The sequence below is a fragment of the Lepus europaeus genome, chromosome 21 (genome assembly GCF_033115175.1).
Source record: "Lepus europaeus isolate LE1 chromosome 21, mLepTim1.pri, whole genome shotgun sequence".
NCBI classification, from domain to species: Eukaryota; Metazoa; Chordata; class Mammalia; order Lagomorpha; family Leporidae; genus Lepus; species Lepus europaeus.
The window spans coordinates 29044036-29069873 of NC_084847.1; the positions used below are offsets into that span (position 1 = coordinate 29044036).

Genomic DNA, 25838 nt, shown 5'->3' on the forward strand with positions numbered 1-25838 from the left:
GCTCCTGTGTGTGTGGTGTCCTGAGGGTTCACATGTTCATATTGTGGCACAGTGGAGGAGTCTGGGAGTCCCTCACCATTGGCTTAGGATTGGATGAGCCTCCATTGTGTGGTTGGTCACTTAAAACACATCTGGGTGCTGGCACCATGGTGCAGTAGGTTAATCCTCTGCCTGCGTTGCCAGCATTCCATATGGGCACCTGTTCTAGTCCTGGCTGCTCCACTTCCAGTATAGCTCTCTGCTATGGCCTGGGATAGCAATATAAGATTGCCCAAGTCCTTGGGCCCCTGCACCCGCATGAGAGGACAGGAAGAAATGCCTGGCTCCTGGCTTCAGATTGATGCAGCTCTGGCTGTTGGGGCCATCTGGGGAGTGAACCAATGTAAGGAAGACCTTTCTCTCTGGCTCTCCCTCTCACTGTCTATAACTCTAACTCTCAATTAAAATAAATAAAATCTTTAAAAAAGTAACACATATTTGGAACTTACAACAGATAGCCATGGGATTGAGAGCAGCTGATCACTTTTGGAAGATCAGGATGCCAAATGAGTGAGATGACACATGCCCAGCAGGGAGGGAGTTTTCCACTATTGGGCAGAGGGCCTGTCTAAACAGGCATGTCCTACTGTTTGGGAGCTGTTGCTAAACAAGGTAGTGCCACAACTGGACAGCATAGATATCCCTGTGTGACTGTGGGTGGCACCTGAGCTTTAATATACCATCGCTTTTGTTCTTCATCTCATTTACCATGTCCTGCCCCATTTGCACATCTTTGCAGTGGAAGAGCCCTCATCACAAGAGGAGGAAGGGAAGGTGGCACGTGCAGACCAGGCTGAGGCTAATCAGAGGTAAATCTACAGATGGGTTGAGGGTGTTTTACTCTGGACATCTGGCATGCCAGACATGGGAGGAGAGAAATGGACCCATGAGCCATTTTTCCCATTCAGATCTCATCCTGCAGACTGTGGAACATGTCTTGAAAGCCCCATGTGCTGAGGCAGGTCACAAACACTGTGCAGGTCACCAACTACTTATCCTCTTTGGAAACTACATAAGTTTTCCTGGGGTCCAGTCATGTCGAGGTCATTCCTCATGCCACACTTTTATGTCACCTCCCTAAAAAGTGTTTGGCAGCTCCCTCAGCCCCTCTGCTTGTGCTTCATCCACATCCCTCCAGTACAACAATAAAGACAGGGATGTCCAATGCACCAATGCTCTCTGCAGTGCTTAGTGAAATGGGATCAATGCCAAGGTCGTATTGGATGTTAAACTGCTTTAATTGGTTGGGAGCATTCCAGACCAAGGGGATTCTTTTCCCTAAAACTAGACAACTGGCTTCTGGTCAGCTTGTCCTTTCCTGTCCCAGGGACTGGGAGAGGGACAAAAGAACCCTCTGATCCTCAGCACCTTCTGCCCTTCGGCTGCCATCCTTCTCTCCTCTGTCTTCCTGTCCCATCCTTCTCTGCACCCTGCTGGGTCTTAGCTATCTGTGTGAAGGCTCACTTTGTCTGAACCAGGGGAGGATCTAGATCACATGGCTCATAGAGAATGATCCTTTCCCTGTTGGCTGACAGACCTTTTTGAACTGCTAGGAAGGTTTGGTGGAACTGGGTTGGAACTCAATGACTTTGTGCTAAGCCCTCATCTTTTCTACCTCTTCCATCCTTCCCTCTGCATTCACACCTCAGGGTGTGTGGAGATCCACCCCCACTGGAAGGGCCAGATGTCATTGTGCCCATCCTCAAGGATGACGGGTCCTACGTGCTCTGTGCATATTGGGCAGATGAGCCTGAAGCACCAGCCCAGGTCTGGGCTGAGGCCTGGAATGCTAAAACCCAGCAGCCCGTCTGCTGTGCTGAGGCCTTTGTGGGTGAGTCCTTAGATGTGAATCTTGCTGCAGACCTGTCAAAGTGCCTGAGTGGACTCCCATGACCCAGGCCTGCTTGCTGTTACTCCCCAGGGAAAGATGGTGATGTGGCAGGCTGTCCCCCTGGACTACATCTGGATGGACAGAGGCAGAACGTGTGGTGGAGTTTGCAGCACAGTTGTAGTGTAGGCTGGTGTGTCTTAACCTCATAGTCCCAGGTTATGCCCCCCTTTCTGGCACTGACACTGGCCTTGTTGTGCTTGAAGCACGTGATGTGGCATTGCCGCAGCTTTTGTTACTAAACTTTTGTTGCTGGACAAATTATTTACTCTTAAGTATTTTTTTTAATTTTTAACAGGCAGAGTGGACAGTGAGAGAGAGACAGAGAGAAAGGTCTTCCTTTGCCGGTGGTTCACCCTCCAATGGCCGCTGCGGTAGCACGCTGCGGCCGGCACACCACGCTGATCCGATGGCAGGAGCCAGGTGCTTCTCCTGGTCTCCCATGGGGTGCAGGGCCCAAGCACTTGGGCCATCCTCCACTGCACTCCCTGGCCACAGCAGAGAGCTGGCCTGGAAGAGGGGCAACCGGGACAGGATCGGTGCCCCGACCGGGACTAGAACCCGGTGTGCCAGCGCTACTCTTAAGTATTTATATCTCATTTGAGGGCTTTGGGGAAAAATATCTGTATTCTTTCTGTTGGACTATTAAATCAAATGGTTTGCAGAATGTCTGACTTAGAATTGTCCTGTAGGTTCCAGGCTTTCTTAGTAACTCATGCACTGCAGACGAGCTGAGTTTGGTCCTAGTCTCTGTCACTGCTGAGCAGTCCCTCCAGACTCAGCTGTCAGCAGGCCCTGGCCAAGACTCTCATTTGATTTCTTTCTGTCTCCCTCTCAGGTGCTAAGAACTTCCTCTGGTGGATACCATGAAACCGGACCCTGTTCATTCCAGTACCCCGTTTATATTAAAATTTGGTTTTGTTAATTATTTGGGTTGAATATTTTGCTCCATAATCTTTAAACCTCACAAATACATGGATTAGTATAACACTGGAACCTGGAATTCTAGGTGTCTTCTGATAACTGTAGTCAAGATTGCTCCTATGCCACAGGACGTGTCTATATGCATCAAGTCTAGTGAAAAAAGCCAGACATAGTCCAATACCATGTGAGTACAGGTTAAAGCAGACCTGCTAGGAGTGCACAGTAAGGAGGCAGTTCTAAGGTGAACGCAAGAATGCATATAATCAAGATGAGCATGAGAATCTCTCAAGACAGTGAGGGAGTGTCATTAGAAAGGCATGTGGGACTCTTCTGGAATCTCAGTGGGGATACTCACTTTCAACAACATATTAATGTGTCCCCTTGAATTTCATGGGCCTTTCTCCATACTGGTTTACAAAACAAAGGAAAATGATCATTTCCTGTCAGCACATCATCACAGGAAGCACACAGGGAACTACGAAATCTGGCTGTTTCTCTTCTGCACAGTGCAGTGAGCCTTGGGCCCCTTGATGCCTGACTGTTGAGCAAAGGGTAGGAGGTGGCCCACATCCCAGTCAGGCCCCAGTGGTGCTGTACAACTGGTGGAGGCCTCCCTCCAAGGAGAGTGTTGGCAACTGTAGAACCAAACTTATGTCCCTGAACTGACTCAGTGTCTCTGAGAAGCTGAGAAAGAGACAAAGAGAAACAGAGAGAGAGAGAGAGAGAGAGAGAGATCTTCCATCCACTGGTATGCCCATGACAACTGCAATGCTACAACCACCAGGCAATAGGTTGGTGGACCCGTTAAATAGAAGAAGAGACAGAAATCCTGAAAAGGAAAGGACCCAACAACGGGAGCCACTGCCTGCTGCCTCCAAGTTTGTGTATTAGCAGAAATCTACACCTGGAAGTGGAGCTGGGACTTGAACTCAGGCACTCTGATACAGGGTGTTGTTGTCCCAAGGGGTGTAGTCCCTGCTGTGTCAAACAGCAGAAGTTAACCAGGGGAATCCTGGAAAGGGAAAGGCAGAGATGACCAGTAAGGTTCTTAAAAAGATATTACATCTTGGGCCAGGAACTCCGTCTGCCTCATAAGCGTCTGAGCCACTGTGGCTCATGGTCTGTATTTCTTATGACAGAGATAGCTGAGAAACCATAGAATGGTTCCTGAGCACTCTCAAGGGAGGAAAGTGAGAAAAGTTCAGGAATGCATCCTTCCCTTGCCAGGTGGAACAAATTAGGAGCTCATAACATGGAGCCAAATCTTTAGTGCAGAGGTTAAGATGCCCGTGTCCCACCTTAGAGTTCACCTGGGTTCATTTGCAGCCCTGCTCCTGACTCAGCACCCTGTAATGCAGACCCTGGGAGGCGGCAGATGTCTCAAGTAATTGGATTCCTGTCACACACAGGATGGAGTTGGCTTGGGACCCCATCTCCTGGTTTTGGCCCCAACCAGGGACTACTTTGAACATTTGGGGGAGAAATCGGTGGATGCAAGGTCTGTCTGTTGTTCCTCTGCCTCTCTCTCTGCCTCTCTATTGTATGCAAAAGGGGATTTTTAAAAAACACCACCTGGTACACCATGTGGCTATGTGGGCATTTCATGTTATTGTTTGGGCAAAGTTGGGAAGCATGTGCCCGAGGTTAGTCCCCTTTGTACAATGGGAAACAGTCATGTCTGCTTCTCATCAAAGTCCCAAAGCATTCAGTAATCACAGAGAAAGGGGCCAGACCCATTTGGGTCTCTCACTTGGGTAGCCCTAACTGGCTCATTAAGAGGAAGCTGGATTGGAATTAGAGCAGTCAGGACTGGAATCTGTGCTCCACATGGGATGCCAGTGTTGCAAGTAGTGGCTTAGCTGCCTATGCTACAATGCTCGCACCCATAAAAGGCATTTTTGAGACAACTGCAAAGCCTAGAAGTGTCCTGAGGCTCCAGTAGTAGTAACATGTTCAAATTGCCTGACTTCAGTCATTACCATTTGTATATACCAGAGACTGTCCCTGCTTTGGGAAATACACACTGATACACTCGGTGAGAACACATGGAGTGTTAATGTACTCTGAAATACCTTGGGAAAGATTGTTGGTAATAAAAATTTTCTATACATCTTAATTAAAAATACAAAACCAATTTATATCATTGGAAAAAGAGTGAAAACAAAAAATAGTTTCCACTAATAAAATACGAATAGATTTTCAATAAATCAAAAAAGGAACATCTAAGACATACTTCAAAAATAATGAAAATACTTTTATAATTATTTGTTTCAACAAGTATAAGAAAATCAATTGGTAAGTACATCATAAATATATCATCACACTGATGGTTATAGACTGGTACAAAATATATTTCATATGGAAATCATGAATATTTTAGATTCAAAATTCTGTACAGAATTAGGAAATCATGAATTTAAGCAGTCTAAATCAGTTGTAATTCTCAAGAGGAGGCTGGAAATACATGATTTAAATCTTGTTATGTATATAGATTAAATTTGTTGTAACTATAACAAAAATGAAAAAAAAACCTGTGGGTCTTTTCGATGCAATGGATATATATTAAGCTGAAGCTCAGCAATGGATTGCAAGATTTTAATGAATACCCGAGAAAAAGTCTAAAATATATGTACTATTATATCTGCATTTTGGCATAACAGTGTCCAATAATTTATGAAATTTCAAAGAAATCCATTGCAGTTCCCTTAGTACAAACTGCTACCACACTAAGCTGTATAAGCATCACTATTGATTTGATTCTTCCTCTTGTACTATCATTTAACTTTTGAAAATTTTATTGAGAGAGTGAGTAGGAGAGAGAGAGCATGCACATGTGATTTTATCTGATGGTTTACAATTTAAATGCCTGCAATGTTCAGGGCTCAGCCAGGACTGTAGTCTAGAGCCAGGATCTCAATCCAACTACCTCCTTGGCTAATGGCCATTACTGTGTAACCCTGCATAAAAAGAGCCTTGTGGGATGCTGCTGTTCTGCTAGGTCACCTGTGCTGCTGGGGCTGCTCCTGGCTGAATAAAGACTCTCCATCTGCTTACAGCTCTGTGACTGTTCTTTCAGAATGTGGCCCAGAGTGCCTCAGCATCCCTGATGACTGTGCATGGGTTTGACATCTCATAGTCCACAGTATTTGGGTTTCCTGCCAGGGAACATGTGGCTTCTTATAGAACCATAGTGCCTTGTGGCAGAGGTCCTAATGTCTTGGACTCCTCTTCAGGAGTGGAAACAGGTAAATGGGCTTTGCATGTCCTGGAAGTCATAATGCAGGAAGGAGATCAGACCAGTGCTGTGTGGAGAGGATGGATGTTGCTCACCATGTTAGGGTGGCAGCATGAAGGCTTCCTCACTGTGTTAAGGTGTCAGTGTAAAAACACCCATATTAGTGATGCCCAGGTAAAGAGCTATGTGCTGGGGAGATGCAGCTGAATATCTGGGCACAGGCTTTGGAGCAGGACTGGCTGTGTCTGTAGAGGGCAGAGTATGAATGGGAAGTGAGCAGCCCAGTGAGGAAGGACCCAGTGAAGAGCTGGGTCCCTGCCACCTCTGCATGCCCACCATGGAAGAAAGTATAGGCTGGAGCTCAACCAGCATATAGCCCCAGGAGGTGGGCCACAAGGCCTCCCTCAGGAAGTGAATTTGCTAATACTGCTTACACCCCAACCAAGCAGAGGGAGTTGGGGAAGCAAGCAGACAGAGGCCAGGAGAACCAAGAAAATTATGGCTTTTGTGCTTGTGGAGTGATGGAGTTGATAGCCTCCAGTTGTCCCCATTAGAAATGAAGAAATTAACTTCCATTACATTTCACCCATTACTATGACAATGTCTGTAAATCAGCCATTGCTTTGGAGACTTTCAAGGGTATCGTTCCCTGATGGAGTGCTTAAGGGCTACTGTGTGAGTAAATAGACCATGTATGTGGACTTGGCTCACGTTATTAGATAAATGCCCATGTGGCAGGGTATGTTTAATGTGAATACTAGGGGCACTGGTGTTGAGCACTTAACCACTCAAATGAAAAATTTGGCTTCTTTACCTCTTCCTGCCTTTGGGTCTCTGCAGCCATAATAACCACCTATATTGACCGCCATGTTTGTGAGGTGACCAATGTTATGGAAAGATGTAGATGATGTAGAGATAAAGCAGCAGGATCGCAGGGTGGTACAACTTCTAGGAAAAAAAGTAAAGGCAAACAAATGAAAATTCTGCCTTGAGGAGAGGGACAAACAAGAAAATGGGTCATTAAAATGTCCCAGATATAAATTTGGATCGACCTGCCAATGGCAGGAATAAGAAGGGACAAAATCAATCACCAGCCAATGATGTTAATGTTAGGTGACAGCTGCCCACTGGACAGCACTACTGGAAAATACCCATGAGAGAAAAGAACTCAATTCACCCAATATGCCTCCAAGATTTCATGGGGGCTCCAAGAGAAGAGTTTTCCCTACTAGACTACTGGAAAGGCTGAGGAACTGAGTTGTGGGGAACCCAGGTGAATGGGAGGCCACATGTGGAATTAACAACCTATTGTCCCTCCTAATGTTCAGCATGTGCTGATACTGGTTGACACTGGAGCTGACTGCAGCCTTCTGTATAAGAATCCTGATTGTTCCAGTGTTTCTGTGGCATCCATTGATGGCTATAGAGACTACACAATCTGGTGTGACAGGCAACAATGACTTTAGGAATAGGCCATCTTCTGCCCAGGCATACACAATTTATGTCTCCTCAGTACCAGAGTATATTTGAAAATAGATGTGCTCAAAGGATTGACTGTGCTCACCACACAGAGTGAATTCCCATTGTGGGTGTGAATCATAAAGCCATGGTCAGGGGACACCCGCTGCATGTGGTAGTGACTTTGGAAGCATGCTAATTAGTAGTCTGGGTGTGACAATATTGATTGCTTAGAGGACATGAAGAAATTGGACAGACTATCCTCAAATTGGAGAAAGCTGACATTGTGTATCTTGCACACAGTCCCCACAAGTAACTAATACGGCTGGTGTGGAAGCAAGATGGTACCTGGTGAATGAATATAGATTATTGAGAGTTAAACAAGGTGACACCACCTCTGTATCCTGCTGCTCCCTTGATTGCCAACCTCTGGATCATTTGACTCTGATTTTGGGATGGTACTGCTATGTAGTGGACCTAGCTAATGCCTTCTTCTCCTTCAATGTAACTCCTGAGAGTGAAGAGCAGTTTGCATTTACAAGCGAAGGGAGACATTGGACCTTTGTTGTTCTTTCCCAAGGCTATCTACACAGTCCAACCATCTGTCATGGACTGGAAGCCAAGGGCCTGATAGTGGGCGATCCCAGCAATGAGCCTGAGCCCAGGCACATTTCTCCCCACCCCCACCTTCTGCCAGTCAGACAAACTGCTCCTGGGTGTGGCCCAGGCCCACATGGAAACCTACCCTCAAGCTGATTGGAGAGGCATATGGGCACCAGTGTCAGTTCTGTCCCATAGTTAGTTTCCCCAGAGTTAGTTGCACCCCATTCTCCCTGCCCTTTAAAAAGTGTATATGCTGCAAATAAAGTTGGACATGGTCACTGAAACTTGTCTCTAGTGCTTCTTTTGGGAATGACACTGTTGCCATACTCTCCAACAATGTGGCTTTGCAGAACAAGCCACACCTTGTTACCTGGGAAAGGCCTTCCACTGTTGTATTCTTTCCTTCTGCAGACCCCAGGGGACAATCTGTGTGCTGCACTGCCAGTGTCTGGAGGGAGTCTGCACTCATTGGCATGTGGCCCTGGGCTCACACACTTCTTTTGCTTCTGGGTCCTGCTGTCCTTTTAGAAGGGATCCAAGCTTACAGGGGACTAACCAGGCAAATGTGCCATCTTGGTGTCCTCAATCATAATCATGTCTGGCAAATACCTTTTTCTGGGTAGGAAGTATATTCATAGGTGTAGGGATTGGGGTGTGAGCATCTTTGGGGTCACCATTCAGCAGCCCCCAACAGGTATCCATGTTATATCAACAAGACAGGTGAGTCTCACATACACCTAGTCTTAGAGGAACCTGGTGGTGGGATGATAACGCAGAATCCCTGGCCCCAAAACAACCCTGAGCTGCAGATATTTTGGGAGATGGAATGATCCTGCCATTCTGACCACAGGACAGAGTGTACAGGTAGAGGATAACAGAGGAAACAATGCTTCTGTTCCACTTTGGTCACTGGTAGTCACACATCAAACTTGCTCTTCCAGTTTGCTTTTTTGTGTTGAGGAAGACCTACTCACAGCATCCTGAAAATGCATTGCAAATGGAAAGAGAGCAAATATGTGTGCACTGAGGTGAGTACCGGCCATGGGTGCCTGCACATGATGCTGGTGTGACACAGTGGCTGTAAGGACCCCCAGAGCGGCTTCTTCAAGTGAAACCCATGCAATGCCCATGACATTTCTACCATGCATTTATTGTAAGCAAGTAAAATATTGTGTAAAAATATCACTGGGTCTGGAATCTGGACATTGGGGGCTGCTGTGAGTGAAGGAGCCACAACCTAGGGGTTACTTCTATGGCATTGTTACAATAAAGTGGTGACTCTGTGAAGCCTTGCTTATCAAATTTAAGCTCCATCCATTGGAATAACTCAAATATAAGTAGTCATTATCTCTTTACCAGGATTCTAACAGAATCCCAGAAACATGCATTTTCTGGTTGATTTTTTTGCAATAAATGCTTTTTATTGTATGCTCATTTCCATGAGTAACATTTAGAAATAATAATCCCACATAACAGTGACAATCTTATTTTATAGCATGTACATCCTTTACAGCCACATAACACACAAATTTAGCTGATTTTCCAAAATTAATATTTTGAAGTTAAGAAAGATAAAAATTTATTCTTTAGAAACTGATTCTTATCTGGTGTCAAAACAGAAAAGTGAACATTATTTGAAACACAAAGCCACAACATATAGCATGAGTTAAAAATACATTTAAAGTATGTTGAACTGTTGAATGTAAACATGAAGCAACTAGGCATCTGTGCTGCGGTCTTGAAGTTGTAAAGTTCCCAGCAGACATGGACAAGTCCTTCTGTGTGCTGCCCTGAGTGGACTCCGATTACAACTCCACGTTTGCCTCCAGGTGTCTGAAATCATTTCCCCAATATTTTAAAAACATCCCTTTCTTCCTGAGGCTCCATATCCTAACAAGAAGAAGCAGACAAAAGCAGGCCAGGGTGGCACACACATGTGTAGGAGATGCAACGGGACCACCACTGCCTCCAGAGGAGGGGTACAGAGAACACAAGAACCCCAGATACTGAGCAGGGGCTACTCCAGTTCTCTTCTGGACCTGGCCAGAATGGGTGTTATCTCAGCCCTTATGGGCAAAGATTCAGAAGATGAGTTACACACATGCAGCATGCATCAGCCGGCCCCACGTCACCTATGTTGGTGCAACTCCTCTTCCCCCATGAGGCAAATGCTGGACATAGAGGTCCCCACCAGGCTGTGATCCAGTTCCCCTGCCACACACTGAAAGAGTAGAACTGGAAGATGTGTGTGGATGGTGGAGGTGGAGACACTTGCTCAGCCCACCAGAGAAGAGGGGCTTGTGTGAAATTTAATATGGGGCTGGAAAGAGCCTGATAATTCTGAAGTGGGCAGTGACTTTGATACTAACAGAATAGCATTCTTTCTTAGAGAATCAGAGCAAGAGCGAGTGAGAGTGAGCAAGAGAGAGAGAGTGAGAGAGAGAGAGAGATCTTTCATCCACTGACTCGCTCCCCAAGTGGCCTCAATGGCCAGAGCTGGGTCGATCTGAAGCCAGGAGCCAGGAGCGTCACCTGGTTCTCCCACATGGGCACAGGAGCCCTAGGACTTGGGCCATCATCCAGTTTTCCCAGGTGCAGGGAGCTGGAACAAAAGTGGAACACCCAGGACATGAACAAGCACCCATATAGGATGCTATTTACCCGCTATGCCACAGCGCTGGCCCCTAAGTTCTATTTCTCCAAATAGAAACTTTTTTAAAATGTTTACTAGGATTTGTATATGTGGTTACTATTCTGGTCTTGCTCTGCCTCTCAACTCTTACACCAGTAAAATTTGTTTTAAAAATTGATTAAGGTGACCATATAATTTTGCAAGCAACAAGTGAGCTATATATGGATGATGAAAATCAATGAAACTGCACCTATAATTGTGTTCTTAGTGTCTCTAAGCCACAATTCTAATGTATTGTACTTGATAAATGAATGTATTTACTATAATCATAGTTTGATTTAAATACCTAAATAATATCTGTAGGATTTTTATGTTTTGTGGTTTGTAGTATTGATGGGAGATATTCTTGGACCTCAAGAGTTATTACCAATGTGTTATTTTTGTTTTTATAGAATAATTTAAAGCAAGATACTAATGTTATAGGTAATATTTAGAGATTTTATAACTATATTTCACAACGTATTAAAATGTTTTTATATTTGAGCTTTTTTTACATTGTTGTAACATGAAACAGACACTTGTTTGTTTCAAACTAACTCATTCATTCAATAAATGCTTCATGTTATGGACCAGAAACCACAAGACTCTTTATGGATTCACAGAAAATACAGTGTTTGTTGAAAGACACCTAAACATTAGAAATGGAAAAATGTGAATTATCTTCTATAAATATTTCTTCTTTTAATTATTGGAACAAAATCTTTGGATTCAACCTAGAGCAGAGAAACAAATTGACTAAGAATAATTACTATATATACTATAATTTAACAACTGAAGAAGTAGACCAGTGGGTGATGGAGACAACTGGTGAGTTCATGGACATGAAGAGTCTCCTTGGGACAAGGACGCTGGTGGCCTGTCCTGAGCAGACACTGTGGAAGTGCAGTCCTTGGAGACACTGGACACTGTGGGCTCAGTTCCTGGGCAAGCTGTGAGCTCATAGGAGGTCAGCACAAGGAGGACTATGAGGGAATGATGGAGAATTGTTAGGCAGGAGTGTAGCAGCCTAAGAGAGGGTGGGATCCAAGACTAAGCACAGGTTAGGTGAGGCCTGAATGACTGTCCTGGCAGGAGCAGGGCTGGGAGGCTTCAGTCTCCTCTGTGTGGGAGGAGCTGTGTCATTTTCTTAACCCTGATGGTCACATGCCCTGGCCAGGCCAGCAATGGGTGAGGGGGTTATCACAGTGTGAGTCAGGGTTAAGGAGCAGGGAGTGGGACCCTGTGGGGCATCAGGAGAGTAGGACAAGCTGCAGGGACATGTTCATCATTACTCCTTCCTGTTTAGTCTCCAGTGATTTGGGTGGATGGCAGAGGAGGGCATGACAGAAGGGAGGTTCCCCCATATGACCCTCTGAGTGACAGAAGCAATGTCCCTGAGGTGAGTTCTCCCAGTTCTCATCTTGTATTACTCAACCCATGGCCTGGTCAGCAGCACCTAGTAACCCAGCTGCCCCGAGCCCTCGGGAAGTGGTTCATCCTTGGAGCCCCTGAATGTGGTGATGTCTGGGGTGGGGTGGGGATCCCTGCTCTGCAGAACACACCCAGCACCACATCACACTCACTTCCACGAGCCAGGGCCCAGCTTCCTCACAGGATCCTGCCCTTGGTCTCCCTCCATCCTCACCTCCAGGAGAGACCAGACAAGGGTGGTGAGAAGACTGGTGAATACAACAGCTGCAATGGAACCTGCATAGCTAGGAACACACATGGGCTTGTGCACACACACACACAAAGAAACATACACACACACACAGGCTCACACTTGTCCCCAGTGGGATATTATAGCTTAGGTCTCCTGGGACAGGGAGAGTGGTGAGGAGCTTGGCCACAGCAGGATCCAGGAGGCTCAACAAATCCTGCAAGACATTCACCATCCCTGCAGGAGCCAGAGGTAACCATGCCTGGCCGAGGAGCGGCAAGGGGCCTAATGGTGCTGACAGTGAAGGTGTCCCCAAGACATAGATGTCCATCATCTGGGAGCCCTGGAGATTGTGGGTGCTCCTGACCCCACATGCTTACTGACAACATCAGTGTCTGTGTGGTCAGCACCAGTGTCAGGGCCTGGTGGTGAAGTCACAGTGACTCAATCCTTAACCTCTTGCCTGTGTCCAGGACAGAGTTCTTGTTCCTCCTGCAGACAGTCTGGTCCCTGCTGGCTCAAGGTCCCAGGCACGTGGCAGCAGCCTGCCTCACCACTCACCCTAGTCCCTGGACTCTTTGACACCCAAAAGCAACAGCATCAGCAAGGAAAGGCCAGAAGGAGGGCAGGAGGCACAGCCTGGATCAGCAGTGCTGGAGTAAGCCTGTCTTGTGGCAGGAGGTTGTGCTGCTTGGAGTCCCCAATTCTGGTCATTTGCAAGGGTGGGTAATATACTGGGACCTCAGGTAGTTGTATGCCAATTGTGGGGGCACCCATTGCACTCATATTAATCCAAAATGCAAATGCTCAGAAGTCAATACAAAATATAATTGTAGAGGAGAAGGAGGATAGAGGGTGGCAGGGACCTGGGACCTTGTCCAGTGGGTGACAGAGGGCACCAGGACATCTGAGCCCATGACATACCTCCCACACATCTGCCCTTTTCTCTTGATCCCAGGAGAGACCACAGGCCCCACTGCTAGGGGATTCTTATTCCCCAGGGTTTGGGAACCCTGACCCTGAGACCTGCTGATCTAGGAGGATGCCATTGTGACTGTGCTCCATGATGTCACCATTGCCAAGCACTGCTCCTTCCATATTCTACAGCAGTAAGAGGCCACTCGTGTGTCATATGACCGGCTGAGCTGGAGTTTGTTTTCTAGGCAGCAAACAAGTTCAGGACACGTGGATGGATTCAGGTCCAGGTGAGTGGGACTTGCTCTCTTCATGTCATGATGATTTGGGGACAGGTTGTCCCAGCTGTGTGGGCCTGGCCTCTCCTGGCTACTGCAAAGGGCCATGCTGCCTGAGTCTCTCTCTCTCTCTCTCTCCATAGCAAGTTTTCCAGCTATAAAACATACAAAATTTTTTCTACTTACTGTATACTTCGCTGATGGCGATGTGAATCTAGCTATGAGATTATTAGTTAAGTTCTTATTTTGGCTATGCTATTACAGAAAAATGTCAGCCATCTCTTATAAGGTCTAAAGATTAAATTGTGCGTCCCACAGATTCCTTCATAATAGAATTAGTTCCCTACCTTGAAGAGAATAGAGAAGTGAAAGAACAAGTTGGGCTTAGAATAGAGAAATGAGGGAGCAAGTCCTAGATCACTTGCTGACAATAGCAATATTACATGAATACTTAGCAAACCGTTTCAACCCTTAGATAAGAACTTAATAAAACATTTACCGGAAGGTCCAATGCCTTCTATAAATTTTAAGAATCATGTATTTGAAAACACAAAACACGTCTTAAATATCTAACATGGTGTAGTTTGTTTAACCAGTAAACTTAAGCACAACCATATAAAATGTTTTTAGTTTCTTTCTACCAACAAGTTTAAAACATATGATACACAGATTCAGGTCATACAAATTAAAATGTATCTTTGATTGATTTTAGCAGCTTAAATTTATGGACAATCTTATCTAAAAGCCATTTAAAATAAAACTCTTAATAAAATTTCCCCATGTGGACATACAATATGTACGCACATATAACATAGCATAATAGACCAATATCAAAATCCAAAATATCTGGTTGAAATAAGATTCCTTAAAATCATGACATAACATAGACCAAATCTGATCATTGTTACAAGGTGATTATTCAAGTCTTTGAAAATAAGCACATAGTTAAATAACCCATAGCTCTTCATCTCCTCCCTCTCTTTTTCCACTCTTAGATTTAACAGGGATCACTTTTCAGTTAAAATTTAAACACCTAAGAATAATTGTGTGTTAATTACTGAGTTCAACCAATAGTACTAGAACCACAACAACAACAACAAATACTAAAAAGGATAAAGTATTACATTGTACATCTAAAGTCAGGACAGGAGCTGATCAGTTCATTGTTGCTTATAGTGTCCATTTCACTTAACAGGTTTCCCCTTTGGCGCTCAGTTGTCACCGATCAGGGAAAACAAATGATATTTTTCTCTTTGGGACTGGCTTAATTCACTCAGCATGATGTTTTCCAGATTGCTCCATCTTTTTGCAAATGACCAGATTTCATTGTTTTTTGACTTCTGTATAGTATTCCATAGAGTACATGTCCCATAGTTTCTTTATCCAGTCTACTGTTGATGGGCATTTGGGTTGGTTCCAGGTCTTAGCTATTGTGAATTGAGCTGCAATAAACATTAATGTGCAGATGGCTTTTTTATTTGCCAAATTAATTTCCTTTGGGTAAATTCCAAGGAGTGGGATGGCTGGGTTGTATGGTAGGGTTATGTTCAGGTTTCTGAGGAATCTCCAGACAGACTTCCATAGTGGCTTAACCAGTTTGCATTCCCACCAACAGTGAGTTAGTGTCCCTTTTTCCCCACATCCTCTCCAGCATCTATTGTTGGTAGATTTCTGAATGTGAGCCATTCTAACCTGGGTGAGATGGAACCTCATTGTGGTTTTGATTTGCATTTCTCTGATTGCTAGTGATCTTGAACATTTTTTCATGTGTCTGTTGGCCATTTGGATTTCCTCTTTCGAAAAATGTCTATTGAGGTCCTTGGCCCATCTCTTAAGTGGGTTGTTTGTTTTGTTGTTGTGGATTTTCTTGATTTCTTTGTAGATTCTGGTTATCAATCCTTTATCTGTAGTATAGTTTGCGAATATTTTTTCCCATTCTGTTGGTTGCCTCTTCACTTTCCTGACTGTTTCTTTTGAAGTACAGAAACTTCTCAATTTGATGCAATCCCAAATGTTAATTTTGGTTTTGACTGCCTGTGCTGTTGGAGTATTTTCCAGGAAGTCTTTGCCTGTGCCTATATCTTGCAGGGTTTCTCCAATGCTCTCTAATAATTTGATGGTTTCGGGTCAATGATTTAAGTCTTTAATCCATGTTGACTGAATTTTTGTGTAAGGTGATAGGTATGGGTCTTGCTTCAAGCTTCTGCACGTGGAAATCCAATTTTCCCAGCACCATTTATTGAATAGACTGTCCTTATTCCAGGGATTAGATTTGGATCTTTGGTCAAATATAAGTTGGCTGTAGATGTTTGGATTGATTTCTGGTGTTTCTATTGTGTTCCATTGGTCTATCCATCTGTTTCTGTACCAGTACCATGCTGTTTTGATAACAACTGCCTTGTAGTATGTCCTAAAATCAGGTATTGTGATGCCTCCGGCTTTGTTTTTGTTGTACAGGATTGCTTTGGCTATTCGAGGTCTTCTGTGTCTCCATATGAATTTCAGCATCATTTTTTCCAGATCTGAGAAGAAGGTCTTCGGGATCTTGATGGGTATTGCAATGAATGTATAAATTGCTTTTGGGAGAATAGACATTTTGATGATATTGATTCTTCCAATCCATGAGCATGGAAGATTTCTCCATTTTTTGGTATCCTCTTCTATTTCTTTCTTTAAGGTTTTGTAGTTTTCATCATAGAGATCTTTAACATCTTAAGTTAAGTTTATTCCAAGGTATTTGATTGTTTTTGTAGCTATTGTGAATGGGATTGATTTTAGAAGTTCTTCCTCAGCCGTGGCATTGCCTGTGTATACAAAGGCTGTTGATTTTTGTGCATTGATTTTATATCCTGCTACTTTGCCAAACTCTTCGATGAGTTCCAATAGTCTCTTAGTAGAGTTCTTTGGGTCCCCTAAATAAAGAATCATATCATCTGCAAAGAGGGATAGTTTGAGTTCGTCCTTCCCAATTTGTATCCCTTTAATTTCTTTTTCTTGCCTAATAGCTCTGGCCAAAACTTCCAGAACTATATTGAATAGCAGTGGTGAGAGAGGGCATCCCTGTCTGGTACCAGATTTCAGTGGAAATGCTTCCAACTTTTCCCCATTCAATAGGATGTTGGCCGTGGGTTTTTCATATATTGCTTTGATTGTATTAAGGAATGTTCCTTCCATACCCAGTTTGCTTAGAGTTTTCATCATGAAAGGGTGTTGTATTTTATCAAATGCTTTCTCTGCGTCTATTGAGAGAATCATATGGTTTTTCTTCTGCAGTCTGTTAATATAGTGTATTACGTTGATTGTTTTGCGAATGTTGAACCATCCCTGCATACCAGGGATGAATCCCACTTGGTCTGGGTGGATGATCTTTCTGATGTGTTGTTGCATTCTATTGGCCAGAATTTTATTGAGTATTTTTGCATCTATGTTCATCAGGGATATTGGTCTGTAATTCTCTTTCAATGTTGCGTCTCTTTCTGGCTTAGGAATTAAGGTGATGGTGGCTTCATAGAAAGAATTTGGGAGGATTCCCTCTTTTTCGATTGCTCTGAATAGTTTGAGAAGAATTGGAGTTAGTTCTTCTCTAAATGTCTGGTAGAACTCAGCAGTGAATCCATCTGGCCCTGGGCTTTTCTTTGTTGGGAGGGCCTTTATTACTGTTTCAATTTCTGTGTCAGTTATTGGTCTGTTTAGGTTTTCTATGTCTTCCTGGCTCAATTTAGGGAGGTTGTATGTGTCCAAGAATCTGTCCATTTCTGATAGATTTCCCTGTTTGCTGGCATACAAGTCCTTGTAGTAATTTCTGATGATTCTTTTTATTTCTGTGGCGTCTGTTGTTACGTTTCCCATTTCATCTCTGATCCTATTGATTTGGGTCTTTTCTCTTCTTTTTTTAATTAGTTGGGCCAATGGGGTGTCAATTTTGTTTATTTTTTCAAAAAATAAGCCCCTCGTTTGGCTGATTTTTTGTAATTTTTTTTGGATTCAATCCTGTTGATTTCTTCTCTGATTTTAATTATTTCTCTTCTCCTACTGGGTTTGGGTTTGGTTTGCTGCAGATTTTCTAGATCCTTGAGATGACTTGAAAGCTCATCTATTTGGTGCCTCTCCAATTTCTTGATGTAGGCACCTATTGATATAAACTTTCCTCTTAACACTGCTTTTGTTGTATTGTATTTCTTTATCAAGTCTTACATTCTCTTGGTAGAGTTTGTAGGTCTTTCTGTAGACAGCAACATATCATCTGCAAACAGGGAAATTTTGAGTTATTTCTTTGCTACTTATACAGTCTTTTAACTTTTTTATTTTTTCCTAATTTCTCTGGCTAAGATTTCCACTACATTTATAAGAGCAATGAGAGTATATATTTTTCTTTTGTGCTAGATAGTTAAAAAAATTTCTTTTTTTTTTAATTTTTGACAGAGTGGACAGTGAGAGACAGAGACAGAGAGAAAGGTCTTCCTTTTGCCGTTGGTTCACCCTCCAATGGCCGCCGCGGTAGTGCGCTGCGGCCGGCGCACCGCGCTGATCCGATGGCAGGAGCCAGGTGTTTATCCTGGTCTCCCATGGGGTGCAGGGCCCAAGGGCTTGGGCCATCCTCCACTGCACTCCCTGGCCACAGCAGAGAGCTGGCCTGGAAGAGGGGCAACCGGGACAGGATCGGTGCCCTGACCGGGACTAGAACCCGGTGTGCCGGCGCCACAAGGCGGAGGATTAGCCTGTTGAGCCACGGCGCCGGCCTAAAAAAAATTTCTGTAATGTTTTCCAATTTAGCATGATATCTATTGTGGTATGTCAGTACTTGTTTAGCATTTATTATATTGATCTATGATCCTCTCATTCTTAATTTCTTTGAGATTTTGATAATGAATGGGGTAGAATACTATCTGATGATTTTTCTGCATCCTTTGAAATGATTGTAAGAGATTTTAATCTTTCATTCTTTTATTGTGATGCATTACACTTACTGAATTTTATATGTTGAATAATCCTTGCATTCCTTGCAAAAATTTTCCATGATCATGGTGGATGAGAATTTAATATTCTATTATACTCTATTGGCTAATATCTTGTTTAAATTTCTGCACATTTGTTTATAGTTTCCTTTTTGGTTGTTGTTTCCCTATTTGGTTTTGGTATTAGGGTAACATTACCTCTTCAGGTGGATTTAGGCTGATTCTTGCTTCTTGGAAAAGTTTGAGAAGATGATTCACTAAAATATTAGTGGAATTCAGCAGCAAAACCATCTAGTCCTAGGTTTTTATTCATTGGGAAATTTCATTTACTGATTCAATTTTATTACTAGTCATTGGTGCACTCCAGTATTCCATTTGTTCATGGTTCAATTTTGATATATGTGTCAATAAATGTATTTATTTATCTTTGGTTTTCCATGTTCTATAGTTATTTATGTTATAGTTGCTAATAATCCTTTGTTTTTCTGTGGTATCAGTTTTGCAAGATTCCTTTGTATCTCTGATACTATTTTTTTGCATTCTTCTTTTTTTTCAGAGAAGGGGATTATTTTAGCACAGTCTGGGGGTCTATGGGAAAACCGAACAGAAAGATAGAGCGCTCCTTGTGTCTCTTCCTCCTCTGTGCCAGCATCGGGCAGTGGGGTGGTCCCCAGGGTACACAGGTCACCCTGGCGCTGGGCGTTCTGTGGGCCTGGACAGAAACCATGCATGGCCACTCTGTGGCATCACACGCTGCAGTCACCCTCGGCCCTCAGCCCACTGACCTGCCCCCTTGGCCTCAGAGTCGCTGCCTTTCAGGGATGCCAGGCAGCCAGGAGCCCCTGGAGCCATAGGCATTCATGGGGCTGTGCTGTTAACACTCAGGGAGGCCAGGAGACCCCCAGGAAGACTGGGCACCAGCAGCCCACTCCCAGCTGGGGTCTCCAGGGCAGAGCAGGTCACCAGGAGAGGGCCAGGGGAGCCTCACCTGCTCTGGGTTTCCAGGGCCACCCTGGACCAGGCCCTCCCACCGTGGTGGCCATAGGAGCAGCTGGCCACTGGTCAGCCATGAGTGGGCAATGGTCTCAGGCTTCCCTGTGCTGTTTCTCCCTCGCCCCAGGCTCTCCTGTGCTCGGCCACCCCATTGAGGGCCCAGGGGTTCCTGGAGGTGCCGCCAGTACTTGTGCTCTCTGTCCCCCAGGCAGGCACAGAGGCGGCCCCCGGCTAGAAAGAAGCTCCAAGTGTCCTGGGCAGGTGTTGCTGGGGAGGGTAAAGACCACGGGGCAGGAGAGACCATGTCCGAAGAGAGGAAGGCATGGCCATGGGGCAGAGGCAGGCATGGCCATGGAGTGAAGGGCTTCCAGCTTGGAGCCGAGCTGGTGCAGGGTGGGGGCTAGGGTTAAGGGGTCACGAGGGGCTTCAAGCCCAGCTGGGAGACCCAAGGCCGGGTAGGGGTCAGAAGTCCAGGGAAAGTAAGGCAGAGACAGTGGCGGACCAGGAGGCCCAGAGGATCCTGGGTAGGACCCTTGGGCCATGGGCATGAAGAATTCCTGAGAGGCCACTCAGGGGGCAGGACCGGGGGCTCCATCAGCCCAGGATGTGGGAGTGGCAGCCACCACCTCCACCTCCCACTGGGCCCGATCCAGCAGCAGGAGGAGCCACAGGACAGGGCAGCGCCAGGCCTAGGTCACGGTCAAGGGTGCCCGTGGAGACACCAGGGGCTGGGGGCACTGCAGGGGCCTCTGTGGCCTTGAGAGCCTGCTGACATGTGCCAGCCTCCGTGCACACGGGAAAGGGCTTCGAACCCTACATTTGTTTCCCAGAAAACAAGACACAGTGCCACAGGCCCAGAGGAAGCCAAGAACATTCCTCAGTCCCCCGACGGCCAGGTCTCTGCTCCCCCGCTGTGGCTGAGTTCCTGGGCCTTTCAGGAGGGGTTGGCAGGGCCCAGCCAGGCACGTCCTCAGCCCTCGTTGCCCCGCCTCCGTCTCTGCCAAGGCCACTGATTTCACAGCTTCCTCAGGGTCCATCCAGACCTGTAAACCCTCACCCCGTCCAGGCCCCATGGGAGTAGTCCCAAGGCCTCAGGGCCGCAGTCATTCCCCTGCCCGCTGCCCTTGCTGTCCCTGGGCCCTGACCAAGAGGAGCCAGGGTGGGGGCTGCACTCATCTCTGATTTCCTCCAGCAGGGCGCAGGGTGAGGCCACGCCCAGCCAGCTGTCTGCTCTCCTGGTTTGAGACCAAGGGCCTCTGGGCAGCCGAATATCTGCACCACATGTGGCCAGGTGATGGGTGCCCCCTCCAGGGAGGGCCTGGGAAGAGTGAGGCCCATAGCAGAGGCTTCTGCTCCCCCCTCAACACACCCCAGCCTCAGCTACACAGAGTCAGCCCTGGACCCTGGCCACCAACCTGGCCGCAGCACAAGCCACAAGCCACCATGCCATGACTGACGTGACTTCCCACCTCTACCTTGACTTCCAGCGTCCAGAAAGAGCTCCCTAAAGCAGGTGTCGGATGCCACTGCCACCCAACTAGCAGCTCTCGAAAGCCGCCCCCACCCTGACTCGCAGCTCTTGGCAGCCACCCCCTCACCTGGTCACCAGACCCCAGGAACGGTCCTCCCAGCCTAGCTCCTCCGTACCCACCTCAGTCTGCTGGGAGTCATGTCTCCCCACCCCCTCTCCCTTCCCAGCCTCCCCCTCAGTGCTTGGCATCTGACCCGCGAATGCAGGGGCTGTGATGGCCTTGGTGGCTGACCCCAGGGAGCTCCAGCAAAGGACGGACGAATGATCAAATGAAGAAGTGAAGGGACCCTCACCCAGCCCCTTCCTCCCTGTCCTGCCTGGGTCTTGTCCTCTCTCTCCCACCGGCAGGCCCCATTCATGGGTTGGATGAGGCTCAGAGAAGGTGTCAGAGTGGGTGAGGAAGGCAGGGGCGCAGCCTGGCACCGAGCAGGCCCAGACCCCACCCCTATGCTGCAGGGTTCATCTCTACCAGACCCACAGTCCCAGACACCCCATGCCTGCATTCTTCTTTTCTTATCTTGGTCATTCCAGCCACAAGTTTGTTGTGTTTCTTGATATTTTCAAGAAAACAATTCTTCATTTCACTGGACATTTGTATTTTTTAGACTCTATTTCATTTGTTATTTTTCTATCATGGATATTTCTATTCTTTTACTAATTTTTGTTTTGTTCTTACTTTTCATGGTATTTGAGATGCTTTGTTAGGTTGTTTATTTGAAAATTTTGCTTTAAAAAATCTAGTTGCTTCTTACTATACATTTGTTATTATTGCTTTTGCTGTGTTCCCAAGATTTGAGATTTTGTGTCTCCAATATTGTTTGTTTGTTTCAAGATAGTTTTAGACTTGACTTCTGATTTCTTCAATGATCTGCTGTTCATTTCACAGAGTGTTGTTTACGGGCCATGTTTTTGTGTAATTATCCAAACAGAAGAATCGTATTCCTTTGTAGTCAGACATGAATCACTGTTGCTGCTCTGCCACTGTCCCCGTGGTCTGTGGTCTGCACTTCTTTCTGGCTCTCTCAGCAGAAGCCACCACCGCCGCCCTGGAATCACAATGGCTTCACTTCTTCCCCCTTTTCCTCCACTTCTTGCTGAGCCACTTTCTTCCTAGCACTCTGACCTTTGTCTCTGTCCAGCAGCAGGAGCCCTTCATCCTGGGTGGCCTGGTTGTGCCGCTTGGCTTTTCTGCTAGCGGTTACTCCAGGACCCTCCTGATGGTGACCACAGCTCCGCCGCCTTTAGCCTGGATCCCAGACTCCTGGGTGCTGACCCCGACCCTCTTCCTCCCTCACTTCCTAGGGGGAGATAGCTCCTGTGTGATCCCCCAACCTTGCGCTCCAGTAGCTCTGCCTAACTGCAGCCCCATGATGCGGGAGGCACCCTTCAGGCGGCGCAGAAGAAGTGGTGAACAAGGTATGGGTCAGCCTGGTGGGTCAGCTGTCCAGCCGCTTCCACCAGTATCGCAGCACTGACAGAGGCTGGAGGGTGGCCCATCTGGGTGGCAGGACAGAGCAGGGCGCAGGAGGCCCCAGGCCAGGCCGCTGTCTCATGCCTGGCTCCTGGGACAGCAAGCCAACTGAGGGAGCGAACTTGGTCCCTGGGCCACTGTGACCCGCAGCACCTGGCCAACTCTCGCCCAGATAAGAGGTTTTAAAATCAAAGATAGGAAAATCAGAGAAAGTTACCCTTTCCCACAGCCAGCTTGTCAATGGTATACACGTGAGTGAACAACCAAAAATAAACAGACAGAAAAGCAAACCTAAGTTGCCAGTGACTAAGATGACTCCTACAAAAAAATAAATGAAAGTAACTTATGGCAGGACTCTGTTTCATCTGATAGAATTCAGAAGCAGGAAAAAAAAGACCTTTTAAAAATACAGAGAATATTAAAAACATGCATTTGAAGAAATCAGCATTTCTAACTGAAGTGAGCCAAAAGGAGAATTATGCTGGCATGAAATTTGGTAATCCACCGTCTCCTACTGTTCTTCCAGAGCCTCCTAGTCACTGGATGGGAAGCCCTGTTGAAAATTCCAACCAAAATGGGGAGCTGATAGCTGTGTACTTGAAAACACTGCTGAAATGCAAACTTAAGATTTCAGATTTCAATACATATGTAAAACATAGTTTTTTCGCAACTCCCTGGACTCTTGGAAGTTGGTACAGATCTGGAAAGCTGCCTTGTTGCTTTGTAAGAGTACAAACGATGAGTTTTAAAAGCTATATATAAACAGCTTGCATTATATTTTGTATTTTGTCAATACTGTATACCATGTATTATGTGTATATTGTTCATATTTGAGAGGTGCATTATAGTTTTGTTATGAAAGTATGTATTTTGCCCTGCCCACATGGCAGGTGATTTGTGTGTATATATACATATATTTATAATATTATATGTTATAATATATATTTTCTATAGATAATGGAAAAATTTTAAGGGTAGTAAAGCACATGGAAGACCAGTTTATTTGCTCAAGGTACTGAGAGTTTACCAAGAAACAGCTGTCAAATCTCAAGGTGAAGATCTAAACGTGAATAGTTTACTAATGCACTACTGAAGATTAAATCTGTAGCACAATCATTGTAAACAATGGAGTCTGTCTTTATTTAAATTGATTGCTACCTTCCAATCTATAATTACTGGAAAAATTCCTCTCCCTGTTTCTACCAAATTTAGTTTCTTGTTTTTGGTACATATGCATTATTCAAATTTAAGATGCCTCTAATTTTAATGCCAACAAAATCTGTTATAATTAAATTTTAAAGTAATAATAATTTGGCTTTCCCCCTTTAAACTAGTCTTGACTTTTTGTGTGTGACTGTTCTGTGTGTGACCATGAGATGATTTTGTGTGACTGCATTTTTAACTTCCCATTTTACTGGCTATGTCCTTGATCTTATACTGATGATCCTTCCTCTACAAAATTTAGAGCAACAATTTAATATTTCTATATCTCTGAGGAGGAATTGCCCATCTCACAAGTGGAAATGGTAGTGGATAAAGAAAAACTGGTTAGTTTATGACTGAGGATATATTTTATATGTAAACTTTTTCATGAAATATTATTTGAATTAATATATCATGCAGTTTTCAGTAGAAGACAATGATGCCTACTTTGTTTTATTACATTAATCTTGAATGGTGGTACTTACACTAAAAAAAGTATAGCTGGTGCTGAAACAGTGGGTGGAGATTTTAGAGGCTTGCTTAAAGATCAGCATGGCAGTTCAAACTTCATTCTCAATATGTTTCCAACTCAGAAATTCTAAAATACACTTTCTATAAGGTTTCACTTATGCAAACCAAAAGTTTGTCTCAAAGGAGAAAACTTTTCTGAGTAAGTGGGCAATATTTAGTTATTAAAAGAAAAAAAATTGTTAAATGGGTACATACTTGCATATGATTCTTAAGGTCGAATTCATGAGAAAGGTGCTACTGGAGGTGTTTTAGGTCTTAATTGGCTCCCAGAAGGAGAGTGAAGGCTTTTTAACTTTTTGTGTGGTAGACAGTATGGGCAGAAGGTTAGAATTGCTGTTAACTTGATGAACAGTGCCAAGAGGGTAGGATGATTTGCATTATGTAGATGTACCACAAATTTGTGTAATAGCAATGTATGCTATCTTGTACTCATAGCTCAAGCCTGAAAACCAATTCTTTGTCCCTGGATATAACATGCTTGTTCTTATAGAGGGAGATTAAGCTGTACTTTAATATTATATATTAAATGATTAGGAGGTTATATTCCAATATGACAATATCCACATCCAAGGATGTCTTACTTGTAGGAGTCATGCTGTTTTCAAGTATGCACATGGTGATTCTTTTGTCCAGACTTCAGAGGAGGTCCCACCACCTGGGCAGCATGAGCTGCCTCTGCCCAGCAACCTTCCCAGAATAAAAGGCCACCCAGACCATCCTGCTGGTGAGTGCCTTTGTGGTCACCTACCACCTTAACCTCATCATCCTGTCTATCTCAGTCCATGTGTGGTGGACATACAGCAAAGTCTGAGTATCTGGAAGTTCGTATTTAATGCTTATGCTATGGTTAGTCCTGTGGTGATGCTCAGTTCTGATAAAAGAGTAATCAATATTCTGAAAAGCACACAATGTAAGAGCCATTAATGTTTACTAATATTGTGATGGGATATTTTTCTTGAAAAATATATTCTAATGCAATTAAATTATTCAGTAGCATAAGATTATTTTTTATTTCTGTAAGAGGAACATTCCTTATTTCATATGTACAGTTTTAAGAGCAAAATGACACTTTATCAGATTAAAATGAAGTGCAATTATTTGATAATATCTTAATAGTTTTTAAATTTGATGCCTCAAGGATTATCAATTCTTTACTTCAATGTAAATCATAGTTTGGTGCATATCATGTATCATATTTCATTTTCTTTACTGTAGAAAAATATTTCTTCTTGACAGGTAGGTTTAGAAAGCTCCTATTGGTAATCAAATCTCTGTGTTTATTTTTGATTATGTTTTATTCATCTTGGTCCATTAACTAGATTTTACCTAAGGATCCAACTCTAGCTCAAGTAGTTGCTTTTGTCATGATTAATTTTATATCTGTTTTACAGCACCATACAAGTTGTTAAAAGGATTATTTTAGTCACCTCTGTGAATGATCTCTGTATTCCTCTTATTGTTTCTAATTTTTTTCTCCCCTGAT

General features: G+C 44.6%; 1 protein-coding gene and 1 pseudogene across 1 annotated transcript in view; both read left to right on the forward strand.

The window, feature by feature from the left end:
- The window catches only part of LOC133750502 (uncharacterized), a 31377-nt gene extending 30143 nt beyond the window's left edge, over positions 1-1234 (forward strand). The window contains exon 26 of the mRNA XM_062180088.1: positions 779-1234. Within this exon, the coding sequence (XP_062036072.1) occupies positions 779-836 (58 nt within the window). The 3' untranslated portion in view covers positions 837-1234. The remainder of the gene's footprint in view (positions 1-778) is intronic.
- Positions 1075-23961, forward strand: LOC133750503 (proline-rich nuclear receptor coactivator 1-like; annotated as a pseudogene).
- Positions 23962-25838: the final 1877 nt, after the last annotated feature.